We start from the raw sequence: 23,611 nt of genomic DNA on the forward strand, positions 1-23,611 counted from the left end.
AAAATTCGGAGATGATGGTGTTATGGTGTGGTTGTGTTCTTCATGAAGGGGGCTTGCACCACAGCTTCTTTTGCGTGGCACTATCACTGCACAGGCTTACATTGACGTATTAAGCACTTTATTGCTTTCCACTGTTGAAGAGCAATTCAGGGATGGCGATTGCATCTTTCAACATGGCCGAACACCTGTTGATAATGCACGGCCTGGGTCGGAGTGGTTACACGACAATAACACCTCTGACATCTACAGAGTCCTAACGTGAATCCCATAGAACGCCTCTGGGATGTTTTGGAAAACTGACTTCGCGCCAGGCCTTAGCAAGGGTCATCGATACCTCTCCTCAGTGCAGCACTCCGTGAAGGACGGTCTGCCATTCCCCAAGAATCTTTCGTGCGCCTGATTGAACGTATGCCTGCGAGGCTGGAAGCTGTCATCAAGACTAAGGATGGGCCAACACGGTATTGAATTCTTGCATTACCGATGGAGGGCGTCACGGACTTTTAAGTTATTTTCAGGCAGGTGTCCGGATACTTTTGATCACATAATGTATCTACACACTACTTAGAATGTGAATAATTCGTTTACTTTAAATCATATCACATTGACTGCAGATTTTGTAGGTGACAGTGGAACAGTTGATTCCTGTTTTCAGTTCTTTTAAATGGCAGTTCAGATCGTGAGTGCTTTAATTTCATTCGAACAGACTCGAGCACTGTCTCCTCCTCGTTTCAGCCTCAGCACAAATTAGCAGCTATTACTGTATACATCATTCAAAAAAAATTCGGAACCCACCATATGATTTGTATCACTATGCAGGTTACTATCACTCGCTGTATTTATTCTGTCATCTCCACGTTTATAGCTTCCTTCTCTTAACTATGTGTTCAAACACTCACTGAAACTTCAAATTGCTATCAACAACTTAATATTATTCATCGACTTGTATAAAACACGTATAGTTTTTAACTTTGGTATTTTCAAAACTTGAAGTTAACTTACTTAATGGATGCGTTGTCGCTTCGATAAGGAAATAACTTCTTTAACTCTTTGGGTTAGTGGAAACAAGATAGAAGAGAATGAGTGAGAGAGATTAGTTAAGCAAGTGCCCCATTATGGAGCAATAGTAGAGACAGATGTGGGACGAGCGATGAACAGCTGACCTCAGTGAATTGAAAAAGGAAGAGAGAGATGAAATGAAACTTGTTAACTGCGGAGAAAGTGGAAAGGAAAAGAGATTGCAATTGAATTGCACAACAGATGACTTCTTTCAGTGGAGTAATATTAGGTGCCCCACTAAGCAACAATGGCTGGTCCGATTGCTAGTTCCGATAGGAAGTCATAACGTATGTTGAGTGCAAAGTGTGACCTCTTCATTATCGTACTAGCATATGTTCGTTACCTTAATTTATTCACTCCCTTTTAAGAGAGCCCATAAGGAGATACAGAAGGAGATACAGTGCTGTTAAAGAACACAAGCAGCACGACTTTTCAGAAACGTGGCTCCATTGTTTGTACCAGAGAGCACGTGGCTCGTTTCAGGACAGGTGGCCAGCTGAAGTTGGAGCAGAAGTACGCTACAGCGTGGAATGGCTACTGAGATTCATCGAACTGCCAATACTCGTTGCTACTTATTAACTAATCCTGCTATATACATACAGATGTAAAAGAAACACTTGTTACTTATTGCCTGCACCACAGTATATGAAATCATCTGTGCATCACCATTAACATTAGATAAATAGCAAAAAATCACAGCTCTCTTAGAACCAGGTAAACCAAATGACAAACCGCAAAGCTACCGACCTGTTGCTTACTCGGCACAGGATATAAACTTCTAGAAAGAACGCTGTATAACAGAATCATCCACAAAAGTTTCGAAAACGCGCCTGCTGAAGAGGCAGAATTTCGCACGAAAAGCAGGTGCATCGAGCAGATTCTCCCACTGGCAACTTCTATTGAAGCAGAATTCCAAAAGTAACAAAAGACGTTAATTGTGTTTGTAGACCTAACAGCGAACTATGGTACTGTGTGAAGGTAAGGGTTATATTTCAATTTTTAAAAGACGTGCCATGTCTTAAAATAGGAAACTCATCAGTGATATGTAAAGCAATGAAAGCTTCCAAGTTCTAATCGATAAGATGAGCCATCTAATGTAGCTTAATAATGACCTTCCACAAGGATCAATCCTACTCCCCTGTCTTTCCCCTGCATATAGCAGCAAAATTTGTAGCACGACATGAGGACCATCAGTTCCAACAATAAGGTCGTCTGCTCTTGGACCGTGAGACAGAATACTGCGCTGCTGTCTGGATTGGCAGCCCATACACCAGTCGTGGCATGATTGTTCCTGTGATGATGTGTATAGCCTGGTTGAGCTGCTTATCAACAACTTTCTGGCTGCCTATCATCGACTGTATAGCTCCCCCATTTTTGCCCTTCAAAGCTGCTGTCAAGGGAGAGTTTATAAAAAGTAGCTGGTGACCCTTACTCCCCCCCTCCCCCACTCGTTCTATAGGTGAGGACATTACCGTACTCCAATAGACTTCGCTCCAATCACCCACCTCTACAAGGTACAAAATCACTGGTGGACAACGGAACAACAGCAGACCGATGGACAGAAGTGTGGCAGAGCAATGCTACCCCCAGAACAGTTGAATGTGCTCTGCATCTCGACCAGGCCTTCAGCGTTTGAAGATATGGACTACACTCAACAGAATAATGACAAATAGTGGAAGATATGCTGATTTAGTATACAAATGTAGATAAACAACATCGCTCAGCAGTGACTGTGGTGCAGAATGACAAACTGTTCAGTACATCATATGTATGTGCCCAAGTACATCTATTCCTGACGATCTAGAGGAGTCCATGTTAACAACTAAGGCATCAATTGTATACATTCAGCAGTTGGACATAAGCATGTGACCGTCTGTGCTTTGTAAATATTGTAAATTTAATCAACTTTTAATCATGACCGTTTTGTGTTAAATATCTGTATATGCATGGTTAAAGAACTGCGAGTAGAGTATGCAAATGTTCTGGGAGTAATAACATACATGTTCTGAGTCTACTGAACTCAAAGAAGAGCTTAATGTTATGTACAATTGGCTCTGAGCACTATGGGACTTAACATCTATGGTCATCAGTCCCCTAGAACTACTTAAACCTAACTAACCTAAGGACATCACACAACACCCAGTCATCACTGGGCAGAGAAAATCCCTGACCCCGCCTGGAATCGAACCAGGGAACCCGGGCGCGGGAAGCGAGATCGCTACCGCACGACCACCAGCTGCGGACGTTATGTACAATTAAAATTACTTAGGATAACGTATAAAATGAACACAAAATTTTAAGAATGTAGTTAAAAAATAGCATTTCCGAAACCAGTGAGTGAAATGTAATTATTGTAGTTCATTAGACTGAGAACACACAGTTTAATGCCCTGTAAAAGTTCCATGTCAGTGGCTACAGTGGTTCCTGAAATACAGGGAAGCCAAGTCAGTAGATCTGACATTGTCGGGATAGGACGTTCCAAGTCCCCTTAAGTGATTAACACTGCAAGATAAGTGGTTAATGTAAGTGCGGGATAAATCATTGTAAATGTGATATGCTCGTGCATTAACAACCAGCATAATGCTGAATGCAAGAATGCAAACGTTCGTGCATAGTGTTGTAGAGTTGTCAGATGGCAGTTTGTCGGATGGAGTTGCGTACTTGTTGCAGTTAGTCAGTCAGTACAGGGACGGTTAACGCTGTTTGTAGACGATGAAGGTGTGAGTACCGGGCGTGAGGCGTGCTTCGGTAGCTCAGATGGTACAGCACTTGCCCGCAAAAGGCAAAGGTCACTAGTTCGAGTCTCAGTCGGGCACACAGTTTTAATCTGCCAGGAAGTTTCATATCAGCGCACACTCCGCTGCAGAGTGAAAATCTAATTCTGGAAACATCCGCCAGGCTGTGGCTAAGCCATGTCACCGCAGTATCCTTTCTTTCAGGAGTGCTAGTTCTGCAAGGTTCGCAGGAGAGCTTCTGTATAGTTTGGAAGGTAGGAGACGAGATACTGGCAGAAGTAAAGCTGTGAGTAGCGGGCGTGAGTCGTGCTTCGGTAGCTCAGATGGTAGAGCAAAAATGGCTCTGAACACTATGGGACTTAACATCTGTGGTCATCAGTCCCCTAGAACTTAGAATTACTAAAACGTAACTAACCTAAGGACATCACACACATCCATGCCCGAGGCAGGATTCGAACCTGGGACCGTAGCAGTCGCGCGGTTCCGGACTGAGCGCCTAGAACCGCTAGACCACCGCGGCCGGCAGATGGTAGAGCACTTGCCCGCGAAAGGCAAAGGTCCCGAGTTCGAGTCTCGGTCGGGCACACAGTTTTAATCTGCCAGGAAGTCTCGATGATGCTGGAGTTGTTGACCGATGATGTCCTGTATGTGCTTGATCGGAGACCGGCCTGGTGACTGAGCAGGCCAAAGCAACAGGTGAACCCTCGGTAGAGCATGCTGGATTACAACAGCGATATGTGGGCGAGAGTTATCCAGCTCGAAAACACCCCTTTGGAGTGCTGTTTGTGAATCGTAGCACAAGCGGTCGGATTATCAGTTTGGCGTCCAGATTAGCAGTCAGGGTGCGTGCGACAACCGCGAGAGCGCTCCTGGTGTCATACGAAATGTCACAGCAGACGACAGGACCAGGAGCGCGTGGAGTGTGTCTAGCTGACAGACGGGATGGTTGCAGGCCCCGAGCTGGACTCCTGCTGACCAACACACGGTCACCACTGGTACTGATGGAGAACCAGCTCTCATCAGAATTCGCAACAGACCTCCACGCTGACCTGCAATGAGCTCTCCCTCGACACAATTGGCGGGTGGTTTGGTGTCAGTGGAGTGCACGCTACAGGCCGTCTGGCTCGGAGCTGTCCTCGAAGTAAGAGACATCTGCCGGTTCGTTGTGTCACTGTGGTGTCAACTGACGCTCAGATTGCTGCTGCAGACCTAGTGCAATGAGCTAGAGCCGTAGAACCCCCTCGGTAGAGCCACGTGGCCGACCGCAGCCCGGTCTTCCTGTGACCGCCGCTGCCTTCAGTCGGGTACAGTGGCTCCATTCCTGCCAAGTCTTTCTGCAGTATCACAGGAGATACACCCCCATCTTCGCTCAAACTCAGTCAGGTGTTGATATTGACGCGTTTGTAGCCTTAAAGGTGTTCTTGACTAACATCAACTCACCATGTTCCATCTCAGTAAGGTGTTCTTGACTAACATCAACTCACCACGTTCCATCTCAGTGGTAACTAGCGCTCACGACCTTTTCGGCGTGTATTGAAAGCAAAACCTGAGTTGCATGCTCGGCTAATAGTGCCGCTCTTATGCGACAGGCGCGAAGTGTGAATAGGCACGTTCTTTCGGATGCAGAAAAACGCATATCACCTTTCGTTTGTGTGGTACAACTCCTTTTTTTTTCTGTGCGTGTATTTCCGGCGCAAGCTTCAGTTTCTGCAGCATACGTATCTGATGTTTCCCACCTCTTTTCATCAAAATGTCACCGTACAAGTTTTTTTTTCCATTAAGGAAAAAGTTGCTTCATATTTCTCAATCATTACTGTTTGCAATTTATCTCCAAACTTATTTTGCCAATAAACATTAAATAGCTGAACTAAATTAATTACATCTGCAACAACGGGGAACTAAAGAGCCATATTCTTTTTACACGCTTTTATCGTTCTCAGACTTCAAGAAGAATACAATAATTCCAATCCCAAACAAAGCAGGTGTTGACATACGTGAAAATTACCGAACTATCAGTTTAATAACTCACGGCTGCAAAATACTAACGCGAATTCTTTACAGACGAATGGAAAAACTAGTAGAAGCCGACCTCGGAAAAGATCAGTTTGGATTCCGTAGAAATATCGGAATACGTGAGGCAATACTGACCCTACGACATATCTTAGAAACTAGATTAAGGAAAGGCAAACCTACGTTTCTAGCATTTGTAGACTTAGAGAAAGCTTTTGACAATGTTGACTGGAATACTCTCTTCCAAATTCTGAAGGTGGCAGAGGTAAAATACAGGGACTGAAAGGCTATTTACAATTTGTACAGAAACCAGATGGCAGTTATAAGAGTCGAGGGGCATGAAAGGAAAGCAGTGGTTGGGAATGGAGTGAGACAGGGTTGTAGCCTATCCCCAATGTTATTCAATATATATATTGAGCAAGCAGTGAAGGAATCAAAAGAAAAATTCGGAGTAGCTATTAAAATTCATCGAGAAGAAATAAAAACTTTGAGGTTCGCCGATGACATTGTAATTCTCTCAGAGACAGCAAAGGACTTGGAAGAGCAGCTGAACGGAATGGACAGTGTCTTGAAAGGAGGCTATAAGATGAACATCAACAAAAGCAAAACAAGGATAATGGAATGTAGTCGAATTAAGTCGGGTGATGCTGAGGGAATTAGATTAGGAAATGAGACACTTAAAGTAGTAAAGGAGTTTTGCTATTTGGGGAGCAAAATAACTGATGATGGTCGAAGTAGAGAGGATATAAAATGTAGACTGGCAATGGCAATGAAAGCATTTCTGAAGAAGAGAAATTTGTTAACATCGAGTATAGATTTAAGTGTCAGGAAGTCGTTTCTGAATGTATTTGTATGGAGTGTAGCCATGTATGGAAGTGAAACATGGACGATAAATAGTTTGGACAAGAAGAGAATAGAAGCTTTTGAAATGTGGTGCTACAGAAGAATGCTGAAGATTAGATGGGTAGATCACATAACTAATGAAGAAGTATTGAATAGGATTGGGGAGAAGAGAAGTTTGTGACACAACTTGACTAGAAGAAGGGATCGGTTGGTAGGACATGTTGTGAGGCATCAAGGGATCACCAATTTGGTATTGGAGGGCAGCGTGGAGGGTAAAAATCGCAGAGGGAGACCAAGAGATGAATACACCAAACAGATACAGAAGGATGTAGGTTGCAGTAGGTACTGGGAGATGAAGAAGCGTGTACACGATAGAGTAGCGTGGAAAGCTGCATCAAACCAGTCTCAGGACTGAAGACCACAACAACAGCATCGTTCTTGAAACTAACATGGCGAAATAGAAATAGAATTACCTTAGGGAGAGTTGTAAAGAAGAACATAAAAATCTGTACAAAATGCTGTCAGTTGATGCTCAGAAAAGTCCTCCGAAATGTGGCTCCATTAGGCCTTGGTTTCATTACACGGATTTCATGAGTTATTCTGACTGCATGAGCTGTCCACAGCTCCTTGTCAGTGGGAACTGAACCAGCGCATTGTTTAGCATTATTTCGCCTACGCCTCTGTTTTGCAAGATGACCATTTTGAGAGGTTGTTATTCAATACCAGTCGATAAACCAAAGAACTGGTGGGACAAATATTGAAGTAATTTAGGAATTGGAAAAAGACAAAGACCCAGTGCTGTGCAGACAGCACGCAACGAGTTCGCACTGTGCACTGGGATGAGACAGATGATAGGGTGCAAATGCACTTGTTCGATTTTCACATTCTAAATCCACTTGATGGTGTATGTGACTACACCATATCGTTCTACGAACTTGATTTATTTCGTAAATGCTTTACCTTCTTTGTTGTAAAAACAAGACACCTAGTTTTCATTTCTCGATGTATTTTAGTTCTGAAAAGTTTAGCAATCGATTTCGGAGAAAGTATGTTGCTATAAAAACTCTTACTATCCACACTGGTGTAGCATCTCAGCTTCTAATTAAATCTCTCATTTTTTCATAATTCGTAATAGTCGTTGTGAAATGGCTCTACTTGTCAATCACTGGCATTTGATTTATAAATATCGTAGTGAACAAGTCAGATACTGTGTAGCTTACTGTTCGATACATTTTAGACTATAAATTACTGCAACTGAAATACCGCTAAAAATACAAAAGTTTTTGAAATGGTAGTGTCACTGCTATGTCTCCTTTCACAAGTAAATCCGAGTTATTGCCTGGCTGTCAACGCCGAAACCGCGGGCCCTCTGAGTTTGCGCGGATAGCAGAATAGAAGAATCGAATTACTACCGATCAGTGAAGGGCTAGTATCCCTCCTGTGACAGCACAAAATCACGGTCAGAAAAGTCCAAATATTTATAATTTATTTCCACTCGGCGAGAAGAAATTGTACTGGACAATCATCTGCCATGGTTTTACCGTGAGCCACACTGTACATTACTGAATAATTAGCAATTATTTCTTATGCATTTCTTATTAAGAACTAGGAGGCAAGAATAGATTAACGTAAGGCAAGAACTTGCTGTGGATGGACTATAATAAAAGCTTGCATCATCTATTTAACTGGTTTCCAGTTGTAATTCTACTGGTCATCTCCCGTTTTTCATCTACATTTATAAATGTTCCTACCCCTAAGTCAGGTCAAGATTTAAGATTTACAAATATTTGCGTCTAAAGAGGAGTTTATTGGACTCCTAATAAATATCAGGACGTGCTTAGTGTCAGCTTTGGTAACGTTTTTCTGTACCTACATCACAAGTATGTTGTTCTTTAAATTTCTTCAATATTGTCTCACCAGTTTTTTGGTTCATCGACTGAAGTCAATGACGACCTCTTAGAGTGGTCTTCATCTTGTCACACACACACACACACACACACACACACACACACACACACACACAAACAGAGGTATGCGAAATAGCTTTGAACCAGTGGCCGAAACTGCATTATTAAGTCTCCACTGACAAGGAGCTGTTGACAGCTCTTGGAAGTAAAATATATTTTAAGAAATTCATGCAATGAAACCAAGGCCTAGTGAAACATCATTTTGATGGACTTTTCTGTGGATGAGCTAATAACATTTCGCCCTGATATTTAAGTTCTTCTCTGTTACTGTGACTCAGTAGTTTGTATTTCGATTTCACTACTTTGAAGAATATTGAGAGCGTGTAAGAAAATGTGGCTCTTTTGTTCCCTATAGTTGTTGTTGTTGCGGTCTTCAGTCCTGAGACTGGTTTCATGCAGCTCTCCATTCTACTCTATCCTGTGCAAGCTTCTTCATCTCCCAGTACCTACTGCAACCTACATCCTTCTGAATCTGCTTAGTGTATTCATCTCTTGGTCTCCCTCTACGATTTTTACCCTCCACGCTGCCCTCCAATACCAAATTGGTGATCCCTTGATGCCTCACAACATGTCCTACCAACCGATCCCTTCTTCTGGTCAAGTTGTGCCACAAACTTCTCTTCTCCCCAATCCTATTCAATACCTCTTCATTAGTTATATGATCTACCCATCTAATCTTCAGCATTCTTCTGTAGCACCACATTTCAAAAGCTTCTATTCTCTTCTTGTCCAAACTATTTATCGTCCATGTTTCACTTCCATACATGGCTACACTCCATACAAATACTTTCAGAAACGACTTCCTGACACTTAAATCAATACTCGATGTTAACAAATTTCTCTTCTTCAGAATCGCTTTCCTTGCCATTGCCAGTCTACATTTTATATCCTCTCTACTTCGACCATCCTCAGTTATTTTGCTCCCCAAATAGCTTCTTTACTACTTTAACTGTCTCATTTCCTAATCTAATTCCCTCAGCATCACCCGATTTAATTTGACTACATTCCATTATCCTCGTTTTGCTTTTGTTGATGTTCATCTTATAGCCTCCTTCCAAGACACTGTCCATTCCGTTCAGCTGCTCTTCCAAGTCCTTTGCTGTCTCTGACAGCATTACAATGCCATCGGCGAACCTCAAAGTTTTTATTTCTTCTCCATGGATTTTAATAGCTACTCCGAATTTTTCTTTTGTTTCCTTTACTGCTTGCTCAATATACAGATTGAATAACATCGGGGAGAGGCTACAACCCTGTCTCACTCCCTTCCCAACCACTGCTTCCCTTTCATGCCCCTCGACTCTTATAACTGCCATCTGGTTTCTCTACAAATTGCAAATAGCCTTTCGCTCCCTGTATTTTACCCCTGCCACCTTCAGAATTTGAAAGAGAGTATTCCAGTCAACACTGTCAAAAGCTTTCTCCAAGTCTACAAATGCTAGAAACGTAGGTTTGCCTTTCCTTAATCTCTCTTCTAAGGTAAGTCATAAGGTCAGTATTGCCTCACGTGTTCCAGTATTTCTACGGAATCCAAACTGATCTTCCCCGAGGTCGGCTTCTACTGGTTTTTCCATTCATCTGTAAAGAATTTGTGTTAGTATTTTGCAGCTGTGGCTTAGTTATTGATATAATTACGTGGACTAAAGAGATGTTGATGGACTAAGTAACTTTGTATGAATCATTGTGATACGTGCAGTTTCGTGAAGTGATCTCCTCCTCCTTAAAAAAGAAACAGCTTCTGCCGTCACATTTTTGATAAAACGAGGTGAGACATCCAATGCGTTCACTGCAGAAGCTGAAGCATTGCCCTACCGGCTCCAACCGGTAATATCAATCTGAATGGTATCTCCGGCTCAGGCCAATGGCCAGTGTGTTCACTGCAGCGCAAAACAACGTATCTGTTGGCCTGTTGCTCTGTCCTGTATCGTTCGGTAGCTCTGGCTGTCGGTTCGGAAGACGACTGCACAGAACAGTAGCGTTGCCATAACCAGGCCTCCGTGCAAATGCCGTAAGCCACTTCGGTGGCGAGTCGGCATGGGCGCAGCTCGGTATCTCGGGAGCCAGACCGCGTTGCCACCTCTCCTCACGCCGCTGCAATCGAAGCACACCAGGCCGAATGAACGGGCTTACCAACACCGCACCACCTCTCGGTACTCTAGACGAACGATCGTAGGGCTGCTGGTGTATAAGGACTGGCCCAGGTCATCCCAGTGCGGCGCATAATGCAAAAACTCCCTAAGATTGTACTAGCAATTTTGCTGTTAACTGCAGCTTCCTGCTGTGCCATTACTTGATGCACTCACTTTACCTTAACCCATTACTGGCCATTGTCCCTTTTTGGTGTGCGTATATTTTACTTATTTCTACGTAAGCAATGGAGCTTTTAGCCTTTATTGTTGCACCTGTAGGTTCAACTAACTGCTATAATCCCTGTAAATGTAAAATAAATAACTTTTTTCTAAGTACTTCATGTCAGGGAAATTGTAAACTTGCCGATTTTTTGCTCTCGCACTTGGCAGCACTGTACGTCTGCTGGTAGTTTCTGGACGACAATGAGCTGTGATTTAGCTGTCTGGGCGTGTTTGTCATGAACATATGGATGTCCGTGTAAGATTAAGTATACTTCAGATTTTTTCAAGAAAGTGCAATATCGATATATTTTATGCGTCCCAATAATGGGACAATGGCATGTTACACTATCATTTATTGTTAATGTGTCCTATTCTTGAATACACGTATTATACAGAGAATAATTGCATTTTACGTTCTTTATATCTGCTTTTTTTCATGTTCTATTCGAATTTTAAGATTCCAACAGGATAAAAACATGCTGCGTGGACTTACACTTTAAGAAATTCTAGCAGACTTAGCGAACCATCAAGAGTGTGACGATGAAGATGACGGCGATTATTCCACCCGATGCAGATGTAATAGCAGATGAAGAAGAGATTGACAAAAATGTATTGAACAATGAGTCTGTTGTACAAGATGTAGACGGTACTTTAAAGAGAAGCTCTCACTTTTGGATGTCCGACACAGAATAGTGTTGTTTTGCCTATCAAAGAAAACAGGATCAGTACCAAAACGCAGAGGACCACACGGAAGCAAATTGATGGGAGGACGGGTGAGCACAGATGTATGACTAGATCTTGGAAATCATTTCATTGTCCCACGTAAAACACAGAAGAGATGTGCTTACTGCAAGAAAAAAACAACAAAAATTTGTGATAGGTGCAATGTTGGTGTACGCGACAAGTGTTTTGCTTCATTTCATACTGAATAGACATTCAATAATATTAAAACATTCTTTATTTATTGTTTGTGTTGTTTCTTACAATATTATGCATGGAGAATAAGGTTGTGAATTTGGATAGCGCATTTGGCCAATGTCCCAAAAATGGGACGGCCTGTAATTTTTGTTCTAATAAGCTGAAAATTTTCAAAACAACTTTTTATTCAATTAATCACTCCATATAACGTATTTATGTATAAAAGTTTGCAAAAAATGATCCGATAGAGTTTTGGCCAGTAATGGGTTAAAAACTGTCATTCTGGTTTGCAAATGTTAGGAAGAGGTGGTCTGCAACATGGCTGGTAAATTTTTCAGCCATTTTGTGAACATTAAATGTTCGGGACAGGAAAAATAATTAGTGGTAATGATGTAGTATCGGGGACAATTCCCTTGTAATTATAACTGTTGCTAATGAAAGTGCATGTTATGTTGTTTGACATGAAATATGGTGGAAAGTCTTTGCAACGTGATATGCAGCTTTGATGCATCTACACATTCAACTGTTCCGCACTGTCGCATTAGCAGAAAAAGTAGGAAGACGCAAGCAAAAGCTTTTAATTTTCAGGAAGAGTAGTTCATCAGAATATCTACGACTTCCTGTCTATTGTGCTTGATTGCGACGTCCAGTGGCGTTCTCTGCTCTTCATTTTTGACGCCTCTATCAGCCCCAGCCTGAAGCAGCGCTCTCGTTGCCTCCAGGTGTCCGTGCTCTGCTGACAGATGTAGCGGCGTGTCGCCGCCATTGTCCGTGACGTCGGCGCAGGCGCTGGCACAGGCAGCCACCAGCAGGTCTATCACGGACGCGTGGCCCCTCTCTGCCGCCTTGTGCAGGGGCGTTTGCTCGTAGTAGTTTCTTCTGTCTGCTTGTGCCCCGACTTTCAACAGCCATCTCACGGCCTCCACGCGGCCCTCTGAGCCAGCCATAAACAGAGGAGTCTCACAGTCCGAGTCGCCAACCTCTAGGCTCGCACCTGCAGCGAACGGCTTCTGCATGTCCCCCACTTTGCCTGCTGCAGCTGCCTCGTACAACTCGCACCCCAATCTGTTTGCCTCCTCATCACAGACGCTTCTAAACATAAAGAGATCATTTAAAATTACTGTTAATGTGAATAAAACAAAATTATGTAAGCAATGCATTTCTCATTCACACACACACACACACACACACACACACACACACACACACACACACACACACATTGAGGAGACCAAGGTAAAGCTAAAATCAGGAAAGGGAGTGGGACAAAACTATTTCTTACTATACAAAGATCTTGTCTAAGGTTAAGCTGAATGGAATACTCATTCATTCATTTGTGGGTCACATTTTTAAAAGTGTGAACTAAAAACTAACTACTCCCGAACAGGCCATGAAGGCCCTATGGTACCGACCGGCTGCCGTGTCATCCTCAGCCCACAGGCTTCACTGGATGGAGATATGGAGGTGCATGTGGTCAGCACGCCGCTCTCCCTGCCGTATGTCAGTTTACGAGATCGGAGCTGCTACTTGTCAATCAAATAGCTCCTCAGTTTGCCTCACCCCGGTTGCCAACATCACTTGGGAGACTGGATAGTGACACATCCAAGTGCTAACCCAACCCACCAGCGCTTAACTTTGGTGATCTGACGGGAACTGGTGCTACCACTGTGACAAGCCATTGGCTTAAAAGTGAAAACTATGTGCAGAATGTACTGAGTGAACATTAATGAAACCGACAGATTGCAGGGAGGGATTCCTGACTGGAAGGGAAAAAGGTCTTATGAACATGTACAGAAATGGTCGCCACAGTAGATGGCGCTGACGAAAGGCAGTTCCTCGAAGCACGTGCCATGTGTTTTGTGTGTTGCAGGCTGTGTGGCTGATGCGCCGTACTGTAAGCAGTAGAACAGTCTGGTATTTGTGTCGGGAAATAGCCGAGATACTGTGAGTGTACGGCCAGCCAAGTGGAAAAGATCGAGGGGCAGCACAGCTATAGCAGAACCACATCACCCAACATTTTAAGCTCTTTATGGGCGTTTGTGCGATCACGGGTCCTTTCAGACACACGAACATGCAGGCAGATGGTGGACTGTGCATAAAACCAGATTTGGAGTACTTGGTTCTACACGAGGTTAACCATAGTACAAGCTCAAGGCACCTTACGTCAGATCAAACGCGCGTTGCGCCATCAGCCTTCTGTGCAACGGGTGAGTGACGATAGCAACGAAGTGGCGCCGAAGTCTACGGCCTTCTTGCCTTACGCAGGAAGCATTTCCAACAGGATTGGCCGTATTTTGCAGAAATATGATGTAATGTGTTTTTCGACCACCTTCTTAGATTAAGGCCCTGTTGGCGTCCGTAAAAGATGGTTTGCGTAAGGCTGGCGTCTGTCGTATTCCTTGCAGACGTGGCATATCATACATTGGTCAGACAATCGGGACTGTGGAAGACCGGTGTACTGAACATAAGCGTCACACACGCTTACAACAGCCGAGCAAATCCGCTATTGCAGAACATTGCCTTGACACCGGTCATCCTATGGAATACAACAACACGGAGATTCTGGCTTGCACGTCCAGCTATCGGGATAGTGTTATTAAGGAAGCTGTTGAAATCAAACTATCATGTAACCTTATAAACAGAGATGGTGGATTCTGTTTAAATGCTGCTTGGAATCCGGCTCTGTCTCTCATCAAAAAACAGAGGGGCAATGCCGACAGAAAGTTTTGGACACTTATTTATGAGATTTCGTTTCTACATTGTACTGGTAGATAGGACAGTGTAACATTATGTGATTGCCTTATCATTTTAAATCATTCACTAATCGAGCAGTCGCTCGGCAACAGCTACAGTTAGCAAATAAAGTTGCGGGGATGGAAAAGTTGAACGACCTGTGACGTAACTTGTTTATTGTCGAAGCGCCGTCAGAGATGCTGTGAGTTATTTATGGACTTTGAAAACCGAGGCGCGAAAAACGGACAGAAGAAGAACACTTTTACACATTTTTTTTTATGTACGAGATATTCTCGATGGACAGTTACTCATTCTTCTCTCGTCTCTTGTAACTTGTGTCGGACGCGCATGTCTTGACGTATTATTATCGTTAAAAATAATAATATTTTAGTGTAAAGTAAAACTGCAATACTAAAAGTGGAATACTGCATAGCAGTAGATTTATTGTGCGACGTGTATGCGAAAACGTCAAAGGAATTATTTTTATTACGAGAAGAGAAGTGCCAGGCAAAATGTTCATCCATGTTAAATCTTTCATTGCAGTGTAAGTTCATCTATTAATTGCCATAAATTCAGATTTAAATGGAATTGGTGTATGGGTATTTATTTAATATAGAATCTATGTCTCACTCCTTCATGAAGTTATTTAATTTTCTTTATGTTTCTGCCAAATAGAGAGTTCACAGTCACGAATTCTTTCGTCGAAATCGGACGGAAGTTGTATGCGGCGAAATATTTTCTCCGCGCCATATTCTACTGGTAAATGCATGATAAACTACGGTCGCTTAGGAAATTCATGTTGAGCTACCCAAAAATAATTATATTTTGAATAAGCATTTACTCTCCTCTGCAATGCAACTTCCGACTGATCAGACGATCCAACAAGAAACAGCCGCACACGGTCGGCGTTCGCAAGTATATTTGCACCGCTGACTATAGCTAGATGTTACAGCACAAAAGTAAACATATTGTTATAATTAGCGACTACGAATGGGGACATTTATAACTGTACGTTTATGTAAACACATTACGTAAACATATCGTTATAACAGCTTGGCTGTGGAAGTGGAAGGGTAGCCCACAACATAGACAGACAACAGTATTCACAATTACAAGCACCCAAGCTTTAATGATCTTCCAGCAATAAAGGCTCTCAACCAATCTCAATTAAGCAAGAACATAAACTTGGTTACAAACATATGTTAACCTTCAACCAGTGAATAACACCAATAAAGAATTACCAATCAATAATACGTAGGTAAAGGACTGCTTTACAAGAATGCTTAAATTAAATACAATCATGAAAGCTAAGTTACAAATTTTATGTTAAGCTTCAACAGGTGAATAACCCCAATAAAGAAATCTCATTTAAATAAAACATAGATAGGAAAATGCCTTACCAAAATGCTCGAATTGTGTAAAATCATGAAAAGCTGAGTTACAACTTTTCTCACAAACTACTTAGGAATCTACAGCAAATAAACAAGTTTGATCCGTTTAACCAGAAGGTAACTGCCGAGTGCAAGCGGCCGACGCCACTCAGAGTGGACGACCGCCCCAACGCTGGTAATCAACAGACATCGTCACGGTCCAGAGGCCACCGTGCTAAAACAGACTGACGTCTCGGTGAGCGACCGACAGCAACACAGGAGTAACAGTGACTGGAAGCCGGCGTACGCCTTACGAAACGCGGCACAGCCTGAAGCGGCAGCAGGCACAGCTGACTAGCGGCCGTACAACCGCGAGCAAACAAATCTCACGCCGGCCGCGGTGGTCTTGCGGTTCTAGGCGCTGCAGTACGGAACCGCGGGACTGCTACGGTCGCAGGTTCGAATCCTGCCTCGGGCATGGATGTGTGTGATGTCCTTAGGTTAGTTAGGTTTAAGTAGTTCTAAGTTCTAGGGGACTGATGACCTATGATGTTAAGTCGCATAGTGCTCAGAGCCATTTGAACCATTTGAAACAAATCTCACGCCGGCCGTACTAACGCGGGAAATGGTAGCGAGCGACAAGACGGCACGCGCAAAGCAGCAACCGTGCCTACCCCTCGACCACAGAATGTGCCCTGTCTCCTTGTCTACGGTAATACAATTCATAGCAAACAACAAACGATATAATAATGGCATTAGTTCAACGCAAGATCAGTTAACAGTTAGGTCCAGTAAGGATTTACCAACGGATTTACCTTCAAACCAACTTCCGGACCACAGGCGGAAATTAGTAAACTTGGCATAAGTTTTCACCAGACCGATAAACAAGAAATCAAATTAAGCAGTTGCCAAAAATACAGTCACGATACGCAAGCCCTCCAAGACCTTGCTGTCTTACTCACAGTTATCATTAACGGCGAAACATACACAAATGAATGACAAGAAATTCAGCATTGAAAGCAAAAAAAAAACCACCACAAAGGTTTAATTAATTTGCAGACGAGCCAGTCAGTGAAAGCTTAGTTCCACAAGATTAGGACTAACCTCACTCGGCAGCAATACATTTGTGTGCGTGACAACTAGGTTGCCCAAACATAGCTCCAAAACCCAAAACAGCAGGTCACACGTTAGCTGTCTTGTCCTCGGATACTAGGCACCACCAGGCTAAGACAATCGCGACGAAAAAAAAAAAAAAATCTCTGCAATTACAGCTGCCTGCAGCAGAACAAATGAGTCAGGGTGCATGAACGTAAAGCACAAGCCTTGTTCCAGCTGGAGCGTGACCTTTTCAATGCACATACGGACAGAACAGCACACGTGGGCATAAAGGGAGCAGCAGATGCGTACCGAGCAAACTATACTGCGCCAAAACACGACCCACGTCACGTCCACAAACCGGAGCACTGCTCCCGGAGCCGGTGTCTGCTCGCTGGACTGCCGCAACTCTCTGTCCCCCGGAAAGCGATGCCGACTGCCGCCTCGCTCGACGCTCCCTTCTCGGCCGTGCACGACGACTGTCCTCTTGTCGCCTCAGAGTGCGGCCCCAATGTCCGTTCTCCCCTGCTGGCCGCCCCAGACCCCCGTACTCGCACTCACTCCCTCGTTAGGAGCCGCTCCGACAGGAGGCGCTGGCGATCGCACATAGTGCCAACCTCAACCAGAGGAGCCATCGATAGCGTCTTGCGCCCGAGAGCCGCGCCACGCCTCATACATACTTCTGTAAATTTACAACCTCCGTATTTTTTTTTCTTTCGTGTTGAACTGTTCTTGTAGCTCTAACTAATCTTGTTAATATTTAGGTAAAAAGTGTATGTGACCTTGACGTAATGCTCTGCTGTCCCCAGGTGCGTGCTAGCCATTTTGAAATATACCTATTGTTGTGTGGACTTTCATCTTTCCTCACGCCGCTTCAGCAACTTTCAAGCGTAAGCGCTCGCATAGCTACAGAAAAGAGAGGCTGTTGACCTCACTATTGGCATTTCTTTGCAGAACCCACCACAAACACGACACACTATTACTTCGATACATACGATTACACTTTGGAGCTCGTACTTTGTGCTACTTACTGAAATGCTTATGAAGTGATGAGAAATATTTTACATCTTTTTTTTTTTTTTTTTTTTTTTGGCCGTCGGTCTACTGACTGGTTTGATGTGGCCCGCCACCAATTCCTTACCTGTGCCAACCTCTTCATCTCAGAGTAGCACTTGCAACCTATGTCCTCAATTATTTGCTTGACGTATTCTAATCTCCGTCTTCCTCTACAGTTTTTGCCCTCTACAGCTCCCTCTAGTACCATGGAAGTCATTCCCTCATGTCTTAGCAGATGTCCTATCATCCTGTCCCTTCTCCTTATCAGTGTTTTCCACATATTCCTTTCCTCTCCGATTCTGCGTAGAACCTCCTCATTCCTTACCTTATCAGTCCACCTAATTTTCAACATTCGTCTATAGCACCACATCTTAAATGCTTCGATTCTCTTCTGTTCCGGTTTTCCCACAGTCCATGTTTCACTACCATACAATGCTGTACTCCAGACGTACATCCTCAGAAATTTCTTCCTCAAATTAAGGCCGGTATTTGATATTAGTAGACTTCTCTTGGCCAGAAATGCCTTTTTTGCCATAGCGAGTCTGCTTTTCATGTCCTCCTTGCTCCGTCCGTCATTGGTTCTGCCTAGCAGAATTCCTTAACTTCATTGACTTCGTCACCATCAATCCTGATGTTAAGTTTCTCGCTGTTCTCATTTCTACTTCTTCTCATTACCTTCGTCTTTCTCTGCTTTACTCTGCGATTTTTACCCTCCACGCTGCCCTCCAATACCAAATTGGTGATCCCTTGATGCCTCACAACATGTCCTACCAACCGATCCCTTCTTCTAGTCAAGTTGTGTCACAAACTTCTCTTCTCCCCAATCCTATTCAATACTTCCTCATTAGTTATGTGATCTACCCATCTAATGTTCAGCATTCTTCTGTAGCACCACATTTCGAAAGCTTCTATTCTCTTCCTGTCCAAACAATTTATCGTCCATGTTTCACTTCCATACATGGCTACACTCCATACAAATACTTTCAGAAATGACTTCCTGGGACTTAAATCTATACTCGATGTTAACAAATTTCTCTTCTTCAGAAACGCTTTCCTTGCCATTGCCAGTCTACATTTTATATCCTCTATACTTCGACCAACATCAGTTATTTTGTTCCCCAAATAGCAAACCTACTTTACTACTTTAAGTGTCTCATTTTCTAATCTAATTTCTTCAGCATCACTCAACTTAATTCGACTACATTCCATTATCCTCGTTTTGCTTTTGTTGATGTTCATCTTATATCCTCCTTTCAAGACACTATCCATTCCGTTCAACTGCTCTTCCAAGTCCTTTGCTGTCTCTGACAGAATTACAATGTCATCGGAGAGGCTCAAAGTTTTAATTTCTTCTCCATGGATTTTAATACCTGCTTGCTCAATATAAAGATTGAATAACATCGGGGAGAGGCTACAACCCTGTCTCACTCCCTTCCCAACCACTGCTTCCCTTTCGTGTCCCTCTGTTCTTATAACTGCCATCTGGTTTCTGTACAAATTGTAAATAGCCTTACGCTTCCTGTATTTTACCCCTGCCACCTTCATAATTTGAAAGAGAGTATTCCAGTCAACACTGTCAAACGCTTTCTCTAAGTCTACAAATGCTAGAAACGTAGGTTTGCCTTTCCTTAATCTTTCTTCTAAGATAGGTCGTAGGATCAGTATTGCCTGACGTATTCCAATATTTCTACGGAATATCAAACTGATCTTCCCAGAGGTCGGCTTCTACCAGTTTTTCCATTCGATTGTCAACACCTGCTTTCTTCGGGATTGGAATTATTATATTCTTCTTGAAGTCTGAGGGTATTTCGCCTGTCTCATACATCCTGCTCACCAGATGGTAGGGTTTCGTCAGGACTGGCTCTCCCAAGGCCGTCAGTAGTTCTAATGGAATGTTGTCTACTCCTGGGGCCTTGTTTCGACTCAGATCTTTCAGCGCTCTGTCAAACTCTTCACGCAGTATCATATCTCCCATTTCATCTTCATCTACATCCTCTTCCATTTCCATAATATTGTCCTCAAGTACATCGCCCTTGTATAGACTCTCTATATACTCCTTACACCTTTCTGCATTCCCTTCTTTGCTTAGAACTGGATTTCCATCTGAGCTCTTGATATTCATACAAGTGGTTCTTCCATTTGTTTACGAAAATGACACATAGTGTATACTGCCGACACTTCGACAGTTGTGCAGATTTTTCTAATTCAGTGCAGATACAAAGCTATCTGGGGCAAAGGGCCAAACTAAATCTAATAACGCTGCAAAGAGCTGCCAAAATAATCAGGAGCTAACCTAGGATCCGATTGCTTCTGAGTTGAGTATGTATCATTATCCAATAAAAACTAACACAGAATAACAGGAATAGTGGAAGAGTCATTTTTAGCAATTATAACCTCCAGAACAGAGAATAAGGCCACCTCACTCTAATCCTCTACACAATCGTATGATGCTGTCTACATAGTGAGTTGGTGCACTGCTGGCGCCAGTTTGCATCGACTGTCTTTTGATCGTTGAGTCGACTTCGAAGCTGATTCGTCTTCTTCACATCTTTGGCGGCAGGGGATTTTAACTAGAGTGCGCGCGCTCTGCGAGGGAGTGCTGTGGGGCGATCCGCGGTGGTGGCTAGAGTGACGTTGGACTGTGTACGTGTGCGCCACGGCGAGGCGCCGTGTGGGCGCGACAAAGGAGCGTGGGTGGCCGCTACTGCATGTCCAACCGCTACAATGCAAGTCCTCTGCCCATGGTGACTGGGATTTCCTCGAGCATGGAAGGACAAGTTGTCGAGTTGCTTCGGTGGGTGCAGTTCATGTTAACTAAATATTCCAGTGTACTAAAAACCGCTCGGAGTTGTTCCAGTTGCTTATCACTGAATTTGGTGTCGTCACTTGATACCTTGATGGCGGTTAGGAAAGTGTAGCTACGCCCACCAAATAGACACAAAGCGTGTCTGAACACATAGCTAGAAGCGTACCTAAGTAGTGCGTAAGTCTGTGTCTGGCGTTCCAAGCTACACTGAAATATTTTTCCCATTTTACCTGTTATGTCATTATTATAGTCTGGCGTTTAAATGTGCGCCGAGATAATTCTTGATATTCTAATTTTTATGCAATGATTGTAGTGAGGGTTGTAGGGAGGGCTTCAAGGTGTTGGCTAATCAAATTTTAACAGCAGCGACTGGCCACGTATTCATGGAGCTTAATTCTGTTGGATTTAATTTTGTAGTATATCATTGAAAGTTATTCATAATTGGTTGTGTAGATAGGATTGTGTATCTCATGCCTCAGAATATTGTCTGCCTCTGACGTGTCTTATGTTGCAGATAATTGGCAGTGGTTGACCCGAACAAACTGGGATCGGATTACCATGGCGGCAGAATGATATTTAAGGCCCTGCCGCCCTACGCCTTGGGTTATGTTGTTACTGCCTTGTAATTTCATCCCTTTGGTGGAGAGTTATTGTTTCTGAACCTCAGTTGCAGTGCAAAGTTCAGTACCTTTTTATTTCATTTTCTGTCCTGTGGATGTCTTGTACTGGTTAAAATCTTTTGGTGTGGTCACGTCCACCACTAATTCTCATGTAGAGTGAAAGTAGCCCATCTGAAGGTCTGTTGGAAATATCTTCTCGTTACAGTCTGGTAATGAAATCATACAAACCTGGTACATGCAATTAGTATTGTTCTAATTAATGAAAAGTCGGCCGAGTAAACTTTAAAAATTTTGGTTTGTCAAGTTAGTCATATTTTACGAATCAGGATTTTATGAACATTGTATTAATTAATGTAAAGTTGGTTCAGTAAACCTTAAAAATTTTGGTGTTTGTTGAACTCAGGACTTTCATCTGAGATAGTTATGTCAGACACGCTTTTATGAATATTGTGTTTAAATTAGGAAAAGTTAGCCAAGGAAACCTTAAAACATTATTGTCTGCTGAAAACGGAACTTCGATGTGGGTTGGTTATGTCAGCCATATTTGTCTTAATATCGGTTTTGTGAATGTTGTTGTTGTTGTCTTCAGTCCTGAGACTGGTTTTATGCAGCTCTCCATGCTACTCTATCCTGTGCAAGCTTCTTCATCTCCCAGTTCCTACTGCAACCTACATCCTTCTGAATCTGCTTAGTGTATTCATCTCTTGGTCTCCCTCTACGATTTTTACCCTCCACGCTGCCCTCCAACGCTAAATTTGTGATCCCTTGATGCCTCAGAACATGTCCTACTAACCGGTCACTTCTTCTAGTCAAGTTGTGCCACAAACTCTTCTTCTCCCCAATTCTATTCAATACCTCCTCATTAGTTATGTGACCTACCCATCTTATCTTCAGCATTCTCCTGTAGCACCACATTTCGAAAGCTTCTTTTCTCTTCCTGTCCAAACTATTTATCGTCCATGTTTCACTTCCATACATGGCTACACTCCATACAAATACTTTCAGAAACGACTTCATGACACTTAAATCTATATTTTGTTCCCCAAATAGCAAAGCTCCTTTACTACGTTGTCTCATTTCCTAATCTAATTCCCTCAGCATTTCATTTAATGAAGAATTGGTCGAGTAAACCTTAAAATATTGTTGTTTGTTGAGCTCAGAACTTCTATCGGAGCTAGTTATGTCAATCATATTTTATGAAGAGTGCTTTCATGAATACGGTATTTTTAATTACGAAAGGTTGACCATGGAAGTCTTAAAACATTACTGTCTGTTGAACTCCAAAGGTGGATGTGATGTTAAGATAGTCCATGGACATTGTTTACATTAATGTAAGTTGTTGGAAGGAAACGATATGTGAAATAAATCTTGAAAGATTATGTGTTCTATAAGACAAGCTTTGTTGTAATTATGGTTATTCTTAATGTACTGTGTTTGTACTGATTTCGATTGTGATTTCGGTGTGTCCTTAGGGACACACCACATAGTACTGTTGGAAACTACACCAATAAATCAAACAAATAACACACAAGTACACATGTTCAAAGCACGATTCAGTTTCTAAAAGGTATCTAGGTAACGTGTTAAACAATGACATGAAATGACGGATCTACAAGTCTACAATCACAATGTTAGCACACGTCAGCTGCTACCAGAATGCCAGTTGGCTCTTCATAGTGGTTTGCAGGGCACCCAACACATCCACAGTTGCGCCCTTCCAGCCTCAGTGCTGGTGGGGTCTGCCTCCCCACTCCCTGGCTCTTTCCCATTGTCTCACTCTTGCATGCTCCTCTCTGTCCCTCCTTCCCTCCTGAACTCATTCCACCCTCCGACCCTCCCATCCTCCGTCCCTGTCTCCCAACCTCACCTCCCTCCCTCCCAATGTCACTTCCTTACCTCCCAACCCACCGATATATTGGACACACACAGCGCTGCATAACAACGCATCTCTGAACATCTGAGAAGCGTCGGCCTCGGACAAAAAGAAAAATCCGCGGTAGCGGAGCACAGCCTCAGTGAAGGACACAGGTTTCAATTTGAAGAAACCATGAGAC

The 23,611-nt window shown here is 43.1% G+C and overlaps 1 protein-coding gene across 1 annotated transcript; it reads right to left on the reverse strand.

The window, feature by feature from the left end:
* Nucleotides 1-12,035: 12,035 nt before the first annotated feature.
* On the reverse strand, nucleotides 12,036-12,947 carry LOC126427064 (26S proteasome non-ATPase regulatory subunit 10-like). Its single transcript, XM_050089243.1, has one exon. It carries the CDS (start codon nucleotides 12,891-12,893, stop codon nucleotides 12,462-12,464), a length of 432 nt encoding a protein of 143 aa, XP_049945200.1. The 5' UTR covers nucleotides 12,894-12,947; the 3' UTR covers nucleotides 12,036-12,461.
* Between the last annotated feature and the right edge of the window lie 10,664 nt (nucleotides 12,948-23,611).

This window comes from Schistocerca serialis, chromosome 11 (assembly GCF_023864345.2).
Source record: "Schistocerca serialis cubense isolate TAMUIC-IGC-003099 chromosome 11, iqSchSeri2.2, whole genome shotgun sequence".
Taxonomy (NCBI): Eukaryota; Metazoa; Arthropoda; class Insecta; order Orthoptera; family Acrididae; genus Schistocerca; species Schistocerca serialis.

What these genes read in the sequence shown, in the direction of transcription:
- LOC126427064 (XM_050089243.1), bottom strand. Translation starts at nt 12,893, where the DNA reads ATGCAGAAGCCGTTCGCTGCAGGTGCGAGCCTAGAGGTTGGCGACTCG.